At 38.1% G+C, this 19,882-nt stretch overlaps 1 protein-coding gene across 3 annotated transcripts in view; it reads left to right on the top strand.

Moving 5' to 3' along the window:
* The window catches only part of LOC114651221 (cytoplasmic dynein 2 heavy chain 1), a 462,099-nt gene that overhangs the window by 285,113 nt on the left and 157,104 nt on the right, over positions 1-19,882 (top strand). For all 3 annotated transcript variants that reach the window (XM_051926883.1, XM_051926882.1, XM_051926881.1), the window contains 2 exons: positions 10,184-10,344; positions 11,835-11,960. In XM_051926883.1, the coding sequence (XP_051782843.1) occupies positions 10,184-10,344; positions 11,835-11,960 (287 nt within the window). The remainder of the gene's footprint in view (positions 1-10,183; positions 10,345-11,834; positions 11,961-19,882) is intronic.

Raw genomic sequence — 19,882 nt, 5'->3', positions numbered from 1 at the left:
TTTAATGGCTTCTGTATACTCTTTGAATGTAGATATCGAAGGTATGAATCGACTATGACTCCTTCTCAAAAGGGGTACTTTCAAATTCCAGACCCCCCTTTGTGTATTAAAGTCTAACAGTTTTACTTCCTTTATTTTTAATGCCTTCCATTTGCTTATATTATATTTCATTTTCTATGAATCTGTCCAAGCCTGTATTGTGTCTAATTCCTTCTGATTGATTCTAGATCATCTGTCATTATACCTAGTTTTAGTTTCAGGTACTAGATGTCCATGTGTTAAATTATGTTGGACGGGTAGATGCTTTGGAGGGATATGCGTCTCTATTCTGGTGTGATTTTCAATTAGTCAAACATCAAAACAATTAGGAAATAAATTAAGAGCCCTTTTTGGAGCTCACATAAATTAAAAAGGCAATTAAAAACATGGCTTATTACTTAGAGGGAATTCAATTATTACTTATGTTTAATCCATATTACTAACCGAGAATGCTAAACCGGATGGACGCAGGGACATCCGGCCATGGGCCGTAGCCGCAAAAAGACATACTGCGCAGGCACAACAAGAAATGAGGCGCCGCGAGAGGCGGACAACACCACAGAAAAAAGGAGTGAGCACGCACCAAGAAATGAGGCGCCGCGAGAGGCGGACAAGACCACAGAAAAAAGGAGTGAGCACAGAAAAAAGGAGTCAAACGCAGGCGACGCACACAGCGCCGCACGAGCAAAACACACACACCCCCCCAACCCCCCAAACACACACACACACAAGCAACGGACAGGACACACACAAAGAGGACGATTCAACAAGCCCCTGGCACACAAAAAACAAGAGCCCGCAAACCCCCCCCCCCCCCCCCCCCCCCACACACACACACAAGCAACGGACGGGACACACACAAAGAGGAGGATTTAATCCCATTGCACACGAAACGGGACGCACACAAAGAGGAGGATTCAACAAGCCACAAGCACACAAAAAAAAAAAGCCGCGAGCACCACACAAAGCCCATTGGACACGAAACGGGACAGACTACGGACATAGCAAACAAAACGTACACAAAAACGACGATTCAGACCCACGACCACAGTAACATAAATAACAAATGACACACAAAGCACCATTTCTAAATGAACCGTCCGTATTAAACATACGTCATCTCAACACGTTCACAATATGCAGCATAGGTAGATCTCATTACAATGAGGCACTATTAACCGTTCAACCGCAGAAAAAGCTCCATATTAACAGTGAGTGCGATCCTCCTTATTACTTATCCATATTTCTCACGCTCAAGAACAAACAAATCATGAATTCACGATCACAGGTACAAAACGATACCGCTCGGATAACGGGACCAAACACAATTCACACTATGCAGCATAGGTGGATCTCATTAAAATAAGGCACTATTAACCGTTCAACCGCAGAAAAGGCTCCATATTAACAGTGAGTGCAATACTCCTTATTACTTATCCATAATTCTAGAAGAAAAAATTTCTCGGCTCCAAAAACGCAAAGCTTAACTAAAGCTTCGAACTGACGATGTACCTAAAAGTAAAAACTTTATGAACTGCATTAGATCCTACAATAGTTCATTTGCTTTTGCATCTACCGGAGTAAATATCAGGCCAACAAAAGGCAATGGCCCATACTGCTTTCGCATATGTGCACAAATACTGCATCGCATTGGAACAGTGCACCCTGAAACAAATCAACAACGCAAATATGCACAAATCTACATCCTAGATCCACATGACGCAATCTATCAATCAAAGTGCTGCATCGCAACAGGCACGGATTCAAAACGAAACACCTCCCGTCTCAGACATACGTTAACGGCAAGAAAGGCTACAACGGGCTTCTCACACAGCACAGGCAAATCGAATACAGCTCCAAAACAACACGTCCCAAATACTACACATGCAACGACATAGCAAACGAAACATACACAAAAACGACGATTCAGACCCACGACCACAGTAACATAAATAACAAATGACACACAAAGCCCCATTTCTAAATGAACCGTCCGTATTAAACATACGTCATCTCAACACGTTCACAATATGCAGCATAGGTAGATCTCATTACAATGAGGCACTATTAACCGTTCAACCGCAGAAAAAGATCCATATTAACAGTGAGTGCAATACTCCTTATTACTTATCCATAATTCTAGAAGAAAAAATGTCTCGGCTCCAAAAACGCAAAGCTCAACTAAAGCTTCTAACTAACGATGTACCTAAAAGTAAAAACTTTAGGAAATGCATTAGATCCTACAATAGTTCATTTCCTTTTGCATCTACCGGAGTACATATCAGGCCACCAAAAGGCAATGGCCCATACTGCTTTCGCATATGTGCACAAATACTGCATCGCATTGGAACAGTGCACCCTGAAACAAATCAACAACGCAAATATGCACAAATCTACATCCTAGATCCACATGACGCAATCTATCAATCAAAGTGCTGCATCGCAACAGGCACGGATTCAAAACGAAACACCTCCCGTCTCAGACATACGTTAACGGCAAGGAAGGCTACAACGGGCTTCTCACACAGCACAAGCAAATCGAATACAGCTCGAAAACAACACGTCCCAAATACTACACATGCAACAACGCGCCTCTCAAACGGCCCAAGCAAAACATACACCAGGAAAATTCATTCGGATTAATGAATGTCATTTGCAATCATTGTCATTCAGTTCACTTCCCTGAAGAAACAACTGGCAATACAAGTAATACATTTACACGTTGTTGTCAAAAGGTTCAAATTAGACTGCCTCCTTTACATTCATATCCTGAATATCTACAGAAGCTTCTAACTAACGATGTACCTGAAAGTGAAATCTTTATCAACTGCATTAGATCCTACAAATCGGTATCCACTATGAACATTAATGGTGGCACTGCACGTGACATCCGTCTTGCAAAAATGTTAATTATTGATGAATGTACAATGGCATCCAGTCACTTACTCAACACCATTCATAAACTTCTACAAACGTTTATGAATAATAATATTCGCTTTGGAGTAAAGGTACTTTTATTAGGAGGAGAATTTAGACAGTGCTTAGCTATTCTTCCACATGCCATGCGCTCAGCTATTGTTCAGTGCACCTTAAAATACGCAGACAATTGGCATTGCTTTCAAAAGATACAGTTAGTAAAAAGATACGATGTCCAGAACCAGATCATAACAATTGCTTATTACAACTGGGAGATGGTACACTCAACAATACAGATGGACTTCACCCACATATTATTACAATTCCTCAAGCCTTTATCTGCGACGACTTAGTTACAGACAGATTTGGAACAGCAATCTCATTAGACCAAATGCCCCTTTTAACAAAACGCACTATATTATGTCCAAAAAATATTAATGTGGAAAACATAAATACCCAAGTCATTCCATTAGTTCCTGGAGAGACACAACTCTTTCTAAGCTCTGACAAACTTGACTCTGATCACAACAATAACTATCTTCATTGACATTACAAGTTCTGACCTGGAATTACCTTTTACACTTAAACGGCGTGTACAAAGAAATTTTCCAATAAACCTTTACACTGTGCCACACACTTTATTGTTTGCTTTCTATTTGCATCATCTACACCTTCACACTATTCTATATCTCATTCATACATCATGCTCTTTATCATTCCCAACACCAAGGGTTGGCGAGCGAAGCGAGCAGGGGGCAGAGCCCCCTAGTAGCAGTAGAAAGTGCTTAGTCATAGGAGGTGTTCACATAGTTGTAAAGTATTCACGTTGTATATTCCTCCATATCTAATCCCTTTTCTTTGTATAAAGTGTCTTCAATGTGTTTGACTACCATGTATATTTAAGCACCTTTTAATACAGAAGATTTTGACTGCTCTGAAGGAAATATTTGAATGCATTTTTTCTATATTCCATATATTCTATAGCTATATATTCTGTATGTGTATGTGTATACAGTATATATAAACACAGTTTTATACATATGTGCATCATTATAGATTTCTTTTAGCTACACCTATAACATGGTATAGTTTGTTCTGTGATGTTTTTGTACTTTGAAATTCTACATTTCCATAGTCTATAGGATAATTTAATACTTGTTAGTTGTCTTTTTTTTCTATGTCTATAAAAACCTAGGATTGTTTTTGTGTAGTTAGAGTGGCTCAAGTAGAATGGAGAGTTCACTTGCCAGCAGTTAACAGATCTGTTAAATAAGTAGATACATTGATAACACTGGCAAGTGCTAATATGGATCCTAAGCTCTTTGGATCCATTACTCTTTGAGGTGGCTCACCATCTTTAACAGGACCCCTAACCTTTGCTGCACTCGTTGGAATCCTGTTTATGATATTGTAGGCTTTCCCTTTTTGTCAGTGTACCTGCTGCTGGCTTTAAAGCTGTTCATTTTCATGATGAAGTATCAGCTCATACTGTGGGTGACTTATCCCTGGCTGATAAAACTTGTCTGCACTGTTACATAGCTCTCTCTTTAAAGTCGCAGTCCCCAACAACCACTTCCAACTCCTTGAAATGACACATAACTCTTCAAAACAGTGTGATGTTCTTCGCTTCTGCTGCGTTCTTGCAGCCCGTGATAAGGGAACAGTACTGAGAAAGGCGCTATATAAATGTAATTAATTATAATTATTATTATTATTATCAGCAGGAGTCTTGAGCACTTTGCTGTCATGTAGTGCAGCAGAAGCATCAAACACTGCACTTTTGTGCATTACTGCAATTTGTTGATTACAAGTGAGCAGGAAATGCTCCATGTCTGGAGCTGCCAGTTGTATCTGTCTCTTGGCTGTTTTACTTCACTGAACTGGCACTGCAAACACCATTCCAGGTCTAGGTCTAATCTTTGTGACTCTCCTTCCATTGCTGCTTTGTAACGCCCCTGTGATCTGCCTCATCTTTTCCTGTGCAGTTTTACCACTGGTCTTGCTTCACATGGCCCATCTGGGGTCAGTGACAATACAGTCCTCCATACTTTTTCTCTGCTCCATGAGCTGAAAAATCTGAAGGCATCCACACATCCAGGTCAGTGGACCTTAAGAGATGGAGAAACTTTGGTGGAACTACAGAATTAACAGTCTTTCAGCTGTCTTCCCTAGACCTCCCCCCCAATATATTGATGTATGAGTAAGTTTTGTCCCCATCCCGCTGATCACACCAATGTAACGCTAGCACCAAGTGCCAATATGGATCCTTTGTTTTTTACTTGGCTGTTTCAAGAGGCTGTCTATCCTTAACAGGACCTCTCACCTTTGATGCATTAGTTGCAATCCTGTTTGCAACATAGTAGTCTTGCTGTTTTTATAGGGTGACTCATTTCTGGCTGATGCAGCTTATCAGCACTGATACAATATATACTGTACACTGAACCCTTTGCAGAGTAACTTCTGATCGTTTATTTAAAAGAAATCCACAACAATACCCTTTAAGCCAGCCCACCTTACCCTATATAGCCAATGTATGCATTTTATGTAATCATTTTAGAAGGCTTTAATACTACATTTTGCATTTAATTATTGTATTTGTATTTAATTATTGTTATTACTGGTACCTACTAATTAATTTTCGCTAATTACAATCCTAATATATTAGTTTAATTTTCTCAAATGCAAAATTGAAAAATGCATAATTATCCCATTATGGCAGAATAATAGAATGTGGCCATGACAACCCAAGGGTTTTGTTTTCTGTAGTTAATAAACTACTCAAACCCGCATCTGGCCCAACTACCTCTTCTACTGAAGTCTGTGAGAATTTCCTCCACCTTTTCCGTAACAAAATTGAAGATCTAAATAATTCAACTAACATAAATACATCATCTGTTTATATCTCTCCCTGTTCTCCCACTCCATCCAGCTCCTTCCCTAAGTTCTCACTAGTCACATCTACTTTTGTTAATGACCTGCTTTGTAAGATGAGGCCGACTAATTGTGTACTGGACCCCATCCCTAGCACACTACTTAAATCCTGCTTTCATGCCATAATCCCGACTGTTACAACAATAATGAACTCATCCCTTGACACTGGCTCTGTGCCGCTCACTTTTAAAACCGCTTCTGTAACCCCAGTGTTAAAAAAGTCTGGTCTTGATGCTGACAATCTTAACAATTTTCGGCCTATTTCCCACTTACTGTTTCTGTCAAAAGTTCTCGAGCGTGTTGTAGCCTCCCAACTCACCAATTACTTAACCTCTAATAAACCCTTTCAGTCTGGTTTCAGGGTGCAGCACAGCTGTGAAACTGCTCTGCTACAGGTAACCAATGATTTGCTTATGGCAGCCAACATATTAATTCCGTTAGACCTCAGTGCAGCATTTGACACTGTCAGACATGACATTCTACTGTCCAGAATGGAGAACATGCTGGGTATCTCTGGCACTGCCCTCCAGTGGTTCAAGTCCTATCTGACTGATAGGCAAGAGTTTGTTAGTCTTGGCAACAGCAGATCCAGCTCAGCGCCAGTCACACAAGGAGTTCCTCAGGGCTCTGTCCTCGGCCCTCTTCTCTTCTGTATTTATATGCTTCCCCTTGGTCATATTATTCATAGCTTTGGACTGGGTTATCATTTTTATGCAGACAATACTCAACTCTATTTCAATGTTAAAAGTGGAACTTCATCAGGCCGTGATCTTCAGCTCTCTCTGGATCGGTTCGCAGCTGAGTGTGAAGCGGCTGGGATGAGAATCAGCACCTCCAAATCCGAGACCATGGTCCTCAGCCAGAAAAGGGTGGAGTGCCCTCTCAGGGTTGGTAGCGAGATCCTGCCCCAAGTGGAGGAGTTCAAGTATCTCAGGGTCTTGTTCACGAGTGAGGGAAGAATGGAGCGTGAGATCGACAGGCGGATCGGTGCGGCGTCCGCAATGATGCGGGCTCTGCATCGGTCTGTCGTGGTGAAAAAGGAGCTGAGCCGTAAGGCAAAGCTCTCAATTTACCAGTCGATCTATGTTCCTACCCTCACCTATGGTCATGAGCTATGGGTAGTGACCGAAAGAAAGAGATCGCGAATACAAGCGGCTGAAATGAGTTTCCTTCACAGGGTGTCTGGGCTCTCCCTTAAAGATAGGGTGAGAAGCTCAGTCATCCGGGAGGGGCTCAGAGTAGAGCCACTGCTCCTCTGCATCGAGAGGAGTCAGATGAGGTGGCTCGGGCATCTGATCAGGATGCCTCCTGGACGCCTCCCTGGTGAGGTGTTCCGGGCACGTCCAACCGGGAGGAGGCCCCGGGGAAGACCCAGGACACGCTGGAGGGACTATGTCTCCCGGCTGGCCTGGGAACGCCTCGGGATTCTCCCGGAAAAGCTAGAAGAAGTGGCCAGGGAGAGGGAAGTCTGGGCATCTCTGCTCAAGCTGCTGCCCCCGCGACCCAACCTCGGATAAGCGGAAGAGAATGGATGGATGGATGGATGGAAGTGGAATTTCATCAGAGCTTTCTCCGCTCACAACCTACCTCAGTGAAATTAATACCTGAATGGAGCAGAACTCTTTAAGATTAAATTGCAACAAATCTGAACTCGTGCAAATTGGGACTAAAGTGCAGCTTAATACAATGAGCTCCTTTCCAGTCCATCTTGGCGGTGATCTCATCAGACCTGCCTCTACTGCAAAGAATCTTGGTATAATTTTTGATTCCTCCCTTTCTTATTCCGCCCACATAAATCATATTAAGAAACTTTCTTAATTTCACCTCCGTAACATATCCCGTGTTTGCTCCTTCCTCTCCTTTTCAAATGCTGAGAAACTCATCCATGCTTTTATCACATCCCGCATCGATTATTGTAATTCCCTACTGGCAGGTGCCCCTTCTAATCTTATATCACAGCTCCAGCTTATTCAAAACTCGGCTGCAAGAGTCCTTACATGAACCATCAACAGCGAGCACATAACGCCCATCCTGCTCTGCCTTCACTGGCTCCCTGTGTCTTACAGAATCAAATATAAAATCCTACTAATAACCTACAAAGCCTTAAATGACCTTGCGCCAAACTACATCAGTGACCTTCTGCAACACTATGTGCCTGTCCGCCCACTAAGGTCCTCTGATTCTAGAAATTTTATTGTGCTCCACACTAATCTACACTCCATGGGTGACAGGGCCTTCAGCTCTATAGCGCCCAGACTCTGGAATGACCTACCGAAATTAATCAGGTCAGCTGACTCCATGAATTCTTTTAAAACAAACAACTCAAAACTCATCTGTTCAGGAAGGCTTTTAGCTCTACTTGACTTTATTACCCTTCTCTCACTTTACCTTTATGTCAAGATGCTCATGTAACCTGTGTGTGTGTGTGTGTGCGCTAGACCATCAATTATGTTGTCTGTTAGGCTTTTCTCTGAATTTACTATCTTACACTTCTTTATTTATTTATCTGGTTTAGTACAATGCTATATACTGTATACCCTGCCATTCTATCTTAAACTCTGTGAAGTGCCTTGAGCATGGGAAAGGTGCTATATAAATAAAATGTATTATTATTATTATTATTAAATTATGCAGATTATCACATCTTTAACTACTAGCATTACCATGAATCCAATACATTTCAATTGAGGTTTTTAGATTGGGCATGGATAAATGCTTCTATAACTCATAGATATTTTGTGTACCTGCTGGAACATTTTAAAGTAGTGAAGCATTGTTTCATTTGAATAAATGTGTTATTTTTAAATATAGCTAAATTTAACTACAGAATTTCTCTGATGTTTCATTTTTTTAACTTTGTCATATAAAAATTTTAGAACATGTTTACCAAAGTATACCTTTTTTATTTTGAAAACATTAACATGAGATGAGTATTTCATTTGTTGCAAATTTCATTTGTTGTAAATTCTCAAAGCAATTTATTTAGATGGTAATTCCTCAATAGTAGTATGCTACAGTTAATTAAACAGTAAAGGACAAAGTGAGTTATACCTTTAATTGTCTAACTAAAGGTCTAGAAGCATTCTTGCCCTCGTAATGCCTCCTTTCAGAAGATCTGTTAAATTGACTACTGCAGTACCTATGCTTTAAAAAAAAGAATCATATTTCTAAAATGTTACTTTAATAGGTTGTTTCAGTTCTTAAATTTGTTTATATATGTTGTATTTACAGTTTCCTTAGCAAACCTGATATTGAGCAGAGAAAAGTAGGATTATTATACCAGTGGTTAAATACAGTGATATAAAGGTCATGAACTGTATTATCCTCATGCTAACACCAATGTAACACCAGTGCTGAGTGTTCGTATGGATCCATCTGAAACCATCTGGAATTTTAGTTTAACTCTAAGGAAACAGTAAGAAGGGGCATTTAAAAGGCAGTGCTTCAAAAATATTCAGCCCTCTTTAAAGTTTGCAAAAGTCTGTTAAATTACAAACAGTAGTAACACATCTTGTTCTAGTCTGTTCTTTTATGTAGAGTCACATAGGTAGCCTGAAAGATAAACAGATAGATAGATAGATTGGCCGGCCGATCCAAACAGGGAAATTGAGCTTTTTTACAGAAGCTCAAGAAATATTATAACAAACAACAACAACACCCTCTCAAATACACATGAATTTCAAAAAAGAATAAAACATCTGACTTTTCTAATTATGAGAGAGCAGTGAGGCATTATAAAGGTATGTTACCCTAGGTAAATATTTGAAGGACAAAAATTGGCTATATGTCAAGGTTAAAAAAAACGAAGCATTCTGTTTTAGATGAGGGTTTTGAATATTTATTAAATGAATAGTTATTAAATGTCTGGTTGTGCCACATCTGACTGCAATAATATCTTTTAAGTGTTTTAGAATATCTTTTTTATAAAACAATGTATACCTACTACTTGAAATATTATGGCTTCTAGAATTCAACATCTTGGGCTTGAATCCTGTGCCTGTTTTTTGTCCATATGCAGTTTCCCCTTTTTCCTTTTGTATGGGTAGGTCTTTCACCAATGTCCGCAAAATCTTGCAAATTATGTTAATTACTGATTTCAAATTGGAACTGTATTAGTGTGTGGATGAGTGGGCCCTGCCAAGAAAGTACAGGCAAGGATAGGCACCTGCCCCCCATGACCCTGAATTGAGAAAAGCATACTTGAATATTCACTGTTGCACTTGTTTTATTTGTCTAAGTTTCATTCTCATGATATGAGATTACAAGATTGTTTCTTTTTTCTTTTGTGTATGAACAGGGATGAAAGAACTCTCACCTCCTCCTTTGAATCTGAAAAGACTGTATAAGGAGACAATAGAAATTGAGCCAATTTTAATCATAATTTCTCCTGGAGCAGATCCTTCACAGGAACTTCTGGAACTTGCCACTGAGACCATTGGCAGAGAGTGCTACCATGAGGTAAAAAACAATCATCAGAGTTTTCTAAAATAAAGTGTGTGAGAGATAAAACATATGACTGTAGTAAAATCGCAAATTTCCCCATCTTCAGTTTTTAAACAGTGTTGTGTTCCAATGTGTATTATTTTTAAATTTTCTAAAAGTGAAGTGAGTAGTTTGTAAGTGAGTCTTCCTTGGAAAGAAGACTTTTGGAATGGAAAAGCAATTCTGATGGCTAATTTGCAGGTAGGCTATAATAAGTAAATCTTACGTTTCAGGTTTTTAATTCAAAACAAAGGATACATTTTGTGAACTGAAGTAATCCTCCCCTAAAACACATTAGCCTGAGAAAGTATAGTTTTTTTTCCCAGGTTTTCTGCTATATTCATATGTAATTTTATAAAGCGTGTCTCTTCGAAATAGAAATCACTTACCAATGGTAATATTCAACCAGACATCTTATAAGGTTATGAATATTATAAAAATGTGTTTATTGAAAAATCAGCTCAGCAGTTGCAACTGGTGTGTAAGGTGCTAACAGAGGTTTCCGGAGTGAAATGAAAGTTTGAAGTAGACACAGTTATGGCTGAGATTAAGAAGTAATATAGTTATTACTGTAACAATGCATCATTAGATTTGTCAAAGCAGGAAAAATCTCTTGCATAACATGAACTGACACAGGGGTTCTGACATCCGCTGATGACTTGGAGATGAAAGCGGGTCTCAAGAAACAACTGAAATTCTCAGAGAAGATTGCTAGCTCAATGCTCAGGCCAGATATCGTTCTATGAACTAGTGGAACTAAACAAGTGGTGCTCCTTGAGTTGACTGTGCCATGGGAGGAGAGGATGGATAAAACCTATGAAAGAAAGTGTGGCAATTACCAAGCACTCATCTTTGAATGCCAACAGAGGGAATGGCAGGCATGGAATCTCCCAGTGTTAGTGGGCTGCAAAAGATTTCAATATCAGTCACTATGGAGAGTCATTCCTATTTTGGGGATTAGAGGTTGAGAATGAAAGAAGCTTGTGGCTAACATCATCAAGCAAGCAGAGTCAAAAACAATGTGGCTGAGGCTGAAGTGCAGTGAACGTTGCAACAACTCACTCAGCAGAGGGTTTAGAGTTAAGTGGATGTGTGGCTTGAGGAGCCAAGGGGGTTGACCTAGGATGGTAGGTTTTGATTTTGGGTGCCCCAGAAGTGCTGTGGCCTTAAATCAACAAAACACTTGAGAAGAAGATGCCCATCTAACTACCCTTAAGAAATTTCTGAGGGCCCACACTACAAACCTCTGTCAAGAAATGGACTGGTGAAGGTGTGATTGCTTGCCATCCATCTGAGGATAGCATGGAACCCATCATATTAAAGCTAACAACAAAAAAATTTAATTCTTAGTGGGATCTTTATGTATAGTGAGGATAAATTAATTAAAAGATAGGTTTATCAATTTAGAAATCATTCTCTGATGATCGGTCTTTTAGTTACTTTGTATATTCTGCTTTTCCCAACAGGTGGCAATGGGCCAAGGTCAAGCTGATATTGCCATCCAGACTCTCAAAGAATGTGCACGCAATGGAGAATGGCTTTGTTTGAAGAACCTGCATTTAGTTACAGCTTGGCTTCCAGTTTTAGAAAAGGTCAGAACTTCTAAATTAAAGCTAACTTTTATCTCTATGTCCGTCACTTTCCTCCTTAAAAATGCTTCTACTGATGAGTAGTTTGCTAACTACATTTATATTTGTCAAAATTTTATTTATATATATTTTATATATGTGTATATATATTTGGTGGGAAACTCATCAGTAAGCTTATCTCATGCCATAACCACAGTTTCAAAGCACTTTGCAATATACTACACTCTGTATCTCTCTATCTTCTCTTTGTGTCAGTCCCTGCTCTACTCTTCTCCTCCCAGCAAGTTTCATCTTCCTCCTCTTGATTCTGGCTCCAGCATACTAGAATGGGGTTGCTTCTAGGTAATGCTGAAGCCCCATGAAATAGGGATTACTGATTTCCCCTTTGGCGAACCCCTCAGCACCCAACAGGGCTGCACCATGACACTGTAATACTCAGCGTGCCCTGCAGGTGTCCGTGTGGGAATCCTAGCCTGGGTGTACTGCCACCCAGTGTTTTGGGGAAGACACCAACCTGAATAAATTGTCATCCTTTCGCCTTCCATTACAGTGGGCCCGCGGTGTTGTAAGGATCCATTGTTCAGACCCAGTTGGGATGCCAGTTCTTGCATGCTGTCCATCGCAATATATACATATGTACTACTGGTCGAAGGTTTTAGAACATCTCCATTTGAATCCATATTGCAATCTATTACAGTACCATGATTGTGCAGTGCCTATTGAATTTTAGACAGACCAGATCTTTAACAGATTTTTCATTTGTTGTTGGTGTATTAGTTGAAGAATGTTTTTGTCCTTAATATCTGTATTGATCCAAGGTCAAAAAAAAAACCAGCAAATACCTTCTGGTAGTGTGTAGTTCATGACCCCTGTTGCTGTAATCTGTAACCGTCTCTTCAGTGACATGTCTCAAGAATTTTGACTTTTTGTTTGTCAGAGTATTTTCAGCACAGAGGTGAAATACATCTTGATCCCCTTTTGTTACACCCTGGATGTTTAGTAGCATGATCGCTTTTTTGTTTGGAACATTTTAAATATGCCTCTGGCTGATCCTCATTTTTCTCTTTTTTGATTTCCAAATTGCTGACAACTTCCCTCTGACCTTATAAGTCAAGGATACTAAGTTAGATGGATTTATATCAGGCAAGCCTGAAATAAATTAAATCTAAATATTAGTAGTCTATAGTTACAGTATCCCCCTAGTTAAACTAAATTTACTAAGCAAGAAAACATTTTTTAACCCGAGATGTTTGTGTAATTCAATACCTTGCAATTTGGAAAAATGAACATATCTTTAAACTGTGGAATCATTTTTACCTCTCACAATGTATAGCATGCTACTGTAATCCACAAACAAATCTGAACAAATTGTAAAAAATTTGTTGAAATTTAGATGTAGGAAATGACTTTCATGTAACTGCATTTATATATTTTAAGAAAAAAATAAGCAAGGTAAATAATTAAATCATCGATTATAATAGGTATTTTTTTTGTTATTATCCTTTTCTGACAAACTCTTGTTTTTTTGCTCTCATTTTAAGCATGAATAATGTGTCTTGCTCAGATTGATAACATCAGCTAAAATGATGCCAACCAAAATTTAAAATGCCATCATGTCAACATCTGTTTTAATTATCATTGTTTGTGTTTACCCAGGTTAGCTGATTTGCTACCAACCACAACCCACCATCATATTTCTTTCCTGTTTGCTGCAGTATGTTGCTCAGCCTTAAGGGGGAGGCTCATTTTTCTTATTGTAACTGACCACCATTTTCTTTCATGCCTTTATTGGCCTCCCTCCAGCTCAACTACATTGTCACTCCTGACCCAGTCATTCTCCGTCATTCTTTCCATAAGTCCAGAAGAATTCAGCCTTTTCCCCTTCTCATCACAGACCCAATGGCTTGATATCATAATTTCTTCCTATCTCTGAACAACCCTTCTTACCCAGTCTAATATAGTATGTTCATTTTAAAAATCTTCTTACACTTTGTCTAGACCTAGATACTATTGCAAAAAGAAAAAGGAGTATGACTAGATCTCTAGTAAAGTCTTACTGTCCCCTCAGAATTTCCACTGTTCTTTTTTGCAGTTGCATTACTTTATCCATGACATAATAATGACTCTGTAAACCTGTAAACATTAGAGTTCTTTAATAGATTGATTTTTCAGTCTCACTCATACTTTGTTTCATTCAGCATCCTTATTCTCTCACACATCATTATGCACTGTTCCATACACTATGACTCATGTGATTACTTCTGCCAAGATTCCCTTTTAATATTGTAGCATTGTTTAAGGTGAAATTCTGTTTCATTGGTGACTACTTTATTGACACATGATTTCTATACTTATTTTGAAAAATAAGGTTTAAGGCAAGATAATTGACCTAGAGGTAATTAAGCTAAATTAATACAAAAAAGAAAATATAAACAGTAACAAAACTGTTTTGTATTGAAAGCAATATACATTTAACTCTTGTGGATACCAGGGGCACTCCAGCCTCCCTAACTCAAACACAGACAGGCAGAGACATAAGTTCCCAGCAAAACACATGTTTATTTATAAGTGGGGAAGCGCTTTTGTCTCACTCCCCACAACAGCTCAGTACAAAGAGTACCAAATACACAGTCCCTTCTGTCTCCTCTTCCTCTCCCTTGCGCCGCCACTCCTCCATGATCAAGCTTTGTCCCTCTTCCTCCCAACTCTGGCTCCTCAAATGGAGTGAGGCAGTTCCAGAGGTGGGTAGAGTAGGCAAAAATTGTACTCAAGTAAGAGTAGTGTTACTTCAAAATAATATTACTCAAGTAGAAGTAAAAAGTAGTCATCCAAAAAATTACTCAAGTAAGAGTAAAACAGTATTTGGTGAAAAGACTACTCAAGTACTGAGTAACTGTTTGAACATAATAAATGATTTATTTTTTAGAAATGTTGTAATAAGACAGACAAAATTATAAAAAATGTGCAAATTCTGCTATTTCCAAATAATACAAAATGAGTAAAAATATATAACATCTTTACAAAATAAAGATGCACAAATAACACAAAGTTCCAAATCTCAGTTTTTCACAACAAAGCTTTTGAAGCCAATACCTACAGTAGGTAACATGTATGTTTGAACAGTGCAAACTACTAAAAGTGACAAGATATACTGTACACTGACAGTATAATACCGCATGTTCACTTTGTGGTGTAGCGGATCCGCAGCTTCAAAAAAAAAAAAAAAGGGCCAGCCGTGTCACTCCCCGTAGGTGCAGTTGCACGACCGCGGGCAGTTAATGCGGTAGTTGGAGCAAGTCACACCTACATCTGCGGCGTGTGATTAAGGCCCATGGAGACGGGAGTGTATATATATGGGTCGGCACAAAAAAAGAATGGGGAATCAAAGAAAAGGAGAAAAGAAAAGAGTCTGTAGGGGACCAGCATCGTCACACACTTGCCCTCCAAATAGCACACCTGATAGAAAATAACATTAGAACAAGGCAGCTTGTGCACGTACAAGAAGTCTCACTTTACCATGACTGTTTGTGTCTGTGCATGTTTGGTTAAAACCTGCTTGTTCTTCACTCAGTGAAGTGATGGTTAAGCTTCAGCAGGAGTTGGCTCTCAAGGTTCTTGCAGTGAAGCTGTGACCGTTTAGCATTGAACAGACTCCCCACATGACTAAAAGTCTCTCACAGGCTGCAGACGCAGGAAGTTTGTGTGTGGTCCTGTGACTGCATGGCTACGTCTGATTGGTGAAACTGAGTCATGTGATTATTGTTGCTGCATCTGATTGGTGAAACAGTCATGCAGTAGATCCACTGGCGACTTCTCTCTGGCAAAAATGCAGTATATCTAATGTGTAAATGGAAAAAAGTAACGAGTTGAGTATTGCCCAATGTAGCGGAGTAAGAGTAGCGTTTCTTCTTCACAAATGTACTCAAGTAAAAGTAAAAAGTATGGTGCAGTAAAACTACTCTTATAAGTACAATTTTTTTAAAACGTTACTCAAGTAAATGTAACAGAGTAAATGTAACTCATTACTAACCACCTCTGGGCAGCTCCTTTTATGTTACACCTGGGGTGGCTCATTAGCAATACCTGGAATTACTCCCAGGTGTGATGGAAACCCAAAGTAGGGTTCTACAGCTCCCCCTGGGTGCCCACACGGAACCCAACAGGGCTGTGCCAAACTTCAACTCCCAGTGTGTCCTGCGGGAATCCATGATGCCACAACCACCCAGGAGGACTGCCCTCTAACTTCCCAGGGAAGGTAGTGCCTTGTGGATGCACACTCCCCAGGTCCTTCCATTCAGCTTGTGTCCTGGATAGATAATGGCTGTGGCTGCCTGTCACACTTTCCTTTGTTTTTTTTGTTTTTTTCTGTAAAAAAGCCAGAGAATCTTTGGATCTGTTACTTTTCTGCTTGCCATTATTTCTACCAGAAGAGGCCCAATAATAAGATAAAGAGTTGTTAAAAAACTACAGGGAGCATTTAGTTTCAGTCATTTCCACTAAAGAGCGACCATTTAAGTGTAACAGAGTAATTGTGTTTGCAACAAAGCCAGTTTGTGTTTAATTATTGAATACCTTTGTTTATTAGATAAATTAAATAAGTTAAAACTTGTTAATATTCCACTTAGGTTCTTCATTTCATATTAGATTTTGTTTGCAGACCTTCAGTTTCAGAAAATTACAATAATAAGTGGGAATAAGGAAGACAGCAAATACTTTTGTCACAGCACTGTGTATGTTTATGGCTACCCAGTAACACATGCATGGAGATCTCTTGGGACACCCAATAAACATATAACATACACACACATTGGTGGGTTGGGAATGTGGCTAAGTCATTGTGATCGGTGGGGGGGTTTGCGGATATTGGGTGTAAAGTCTTGTTTATTATGAATATGTTCTTCTTAAGTTTGCAAATGCTGGATTTATGTCCAAGTGCCTGTTGATGGCGTTCTCATTTGATAACCAAGATTAGGTCAGCTCTCTGGCTCTTTTGGTTCTGGCCTTGAATTTTGCTTGTACATTGTCCCAGTTAAATGTATGTCCTGTTTATTTAGTATGCGTATAGATCAATGATAGTGAGTCCTTTCTTCTGATGGCGTTGCGATGTTCCTGTATACGTGTTGCGATTCTTTTTGAAGTTTGTCCAATGTATACCGCTGAGCAAGAACTGCATGGAATGCTATAAATTGCGTTTCGTGTTTCTGCTGTCGATTTCTTGTTTTTAGCATTAAAGAGGACTGTGCACAAATTGTTCGTGGGTTTGTGTGCTATTCTGACGCCTGACTTGGCCAGGATGCGCGCTGCACCTTCAGACACTTTGTGGTGATAAGGGAGTGAGTGCCAGGTGGGGTGGGGGTTCTGATTCAAGTCGATTGTTTGCTGAGTTTTTTGGCGTCTTCTGTGTAAGCTCCGATTAATGAATGTTTTTAAGTATCCGTTTGAAGTGAAAAGATGGAAGAGATAGCGTCTCTCATTCAAGGTGGATTTTTCAAATGTTCATTTTTTTCCATGTGCTTAGAACTCCTTAAAAAAAAAGTGTTTTTAGCAAGCGGTTCGTAGCGGTATAGCACCTACTCTTGCAATGTTAGTTTTCTCTGTTGTTCAAGGTTTTCTCAGTGTTATTCAATGTTTTTACATTTAGTTTACTATTACATTGTGCATTCTATGGTATAATTAACTATATTTGTGCTTAAAAAAATATATATTTACATACAGTTCGTACGGTCTGGAACGGATTAATTGTATTTACATACAATCCTATGGAGGAAATTACTTCGGGTCACGACCAAATCGAGTTTTGGAATGAATTACGGTCGTGACCCAAGGTTCCACTGTCTGTATATATATGTGTATGTGTATATATATATATATATATATATATATATATATATATATGTGTGTATGTGTGTATATATATATATATATATATATATATATATATATATATATATATATATATATATATATATATACAGGTGCTGGTCATAAAATTAGAATATCATGACAAAGTTGATTTATTTCAGTATTTCCATTCAAAAAGTGAAACTTGTATATTAGATTCATTCATTACACACCGACTGATGTATTTCAAATGTTTATTTCTTTTAATGTTGATGAGTATAACTCACAACTAATCTAATCTACAATAAGTTAATCGTGTATTAAATTCTAACAAAATAAGTGAATGATTGCATTCAAAATATAATAATTCAGTATTCAAGTGTAGGTTATGTTTGCAAAGTAATTACTCCCCAGTACTTTTGTAAAAATCTCCATTTGTGAATAGGCTACATATTTGATAGGGCTAAAAAAAATTATGAATACTCAAGAGTGAAAGTTCTGTTTAGGAATACTTGATGTGATCAGTTGCATAGCAAAAATTACAACAGAATATGTTATTCCTTATTTTTTATTATGATTTATGCAATTGAATTATTTTAAATTAATGGTATCTTTCTCACACTGCATTTTCCTCTCAGTCAGCTTTATTCCTGGAGCTTTAATGTCTAAATGTGTCACCAAAGGATTATGACACTACTTGTTGCAGAAAACCAATAGTCTTGAAATTTCCAGATATTCTGCAGTAATTGTAGACATTAGGCCTTTCAGTGCTGGAGTCTTCTGGGCTAATGTACTATAATTATTAGCCCAATTAGCTTTGAAATGGCAGGTGAAGTTAAGCAATGAAAATTTGCTTAAAGTTGAAATGTCTGTTTTGATTGGTTTCTTGTTATATTCTGATTATTATCAGAAAAAGATGGTATGTAGTAAATATAATTAGAGTGAGGTTTTATGTAGTCATTGTAATATGCAACTATTATGTTATATGATTTATTCCAAGTTCAAAACAATAATGAGAATGCAGAAATTAACAGAGTTGATCCTTTTTCTATTAGTATAGGTTCTTCATTAAATTCCCCTTAGTTCTCACATTTGACAAAAATGTGATTTTAATTTAGTTCATTTAAGTTAGACTGAGATGTGAAATGACCCTTTGGAAAACTATCCCACATTTAAGTTAAAAAAAACAAAAAAAAAAAAAACAAAACTGAGGCCAATGTACAACTGAATCCGCTTCTTATCATGTCCTTGCAATCACTGTGCATCAGCTAAAGCATAGATAAAATAAAAAAGTCACACTTCCCAATAAGATTGTTTGATTGTTATCTTAGCCATTGATTCAAATTAATCTATAATTGATTCATGACATGCAAAACAAAAATAAATTGGTTAAAGAATACCCGTTTTACCTCTGTCAATCAGAAATCTATTTATAGCCCCCAAGCACATTTCTAAATGTCAGAATTACAGACTTAATGAGTACAGTTAAATCATTCCTTCTGAAAAATCTAGCATGACAGATTTCAAAAAGAATTTCCTTTTTCCACTCAAATCTGAATACTTACTCCATTTCAATTTTAAGAGAATTGTCTTTAGCCACAGAATGGTCATTTTCCATGTAAAATTAAACAGCATATAACATATTACTTTGAAAAAAAAATGTGATTTCATTTTTATTGTCATTTTTTTTCTTCCTCTTTTCATGTATCAAATATCTTTGTCTTTTTTAAAGTCAAGAAATAATATAAAGTAAAAACATAATGCTTTCAAGTGAGTCACCCTCTTTTTCATACAAGTGATAAAGAGTACATCATTTATTTGTGCCCTGCAGGCTGAGAGTGGTTATGAAAGGATTTTTTAATAATTGAAATAACATGGCAGTCAGATGAAATGCTTTATCTGCCTTTTCACAGCATTTAATAATTTAGTCTTCTTTTTACACAGTTTTAATTTTGGCCAAATTACTTCTTCTTAAGCAAACTAATACCCTTTGTGGTAATTTACATTATAATGTTTAATAATTTTAATTATATAGTTTCATTTTATTTTATTTGTTATTTATAAGTTTTGCATTTTACAATTTA

This window comes from Erpetoichthys calabaricus, chromosome 4 (genome assembly GCF_900747795.2).
Source record: "Erpetoichthys calabaricus chromosome 4, fErpCal1.3, whole genome shotgun sequence".
NCBI classification, from domain to species: domain Eukaryota; kingdom Metazoa; phylum Chordata; class Cladistia; order Polypteriformes; family Polypteridae; genus Erpetoichthys; species Erpetoichthys calabaricus.
This window is presented reverse-complemented; position numbering and strand designations above follow the sequence as displayed.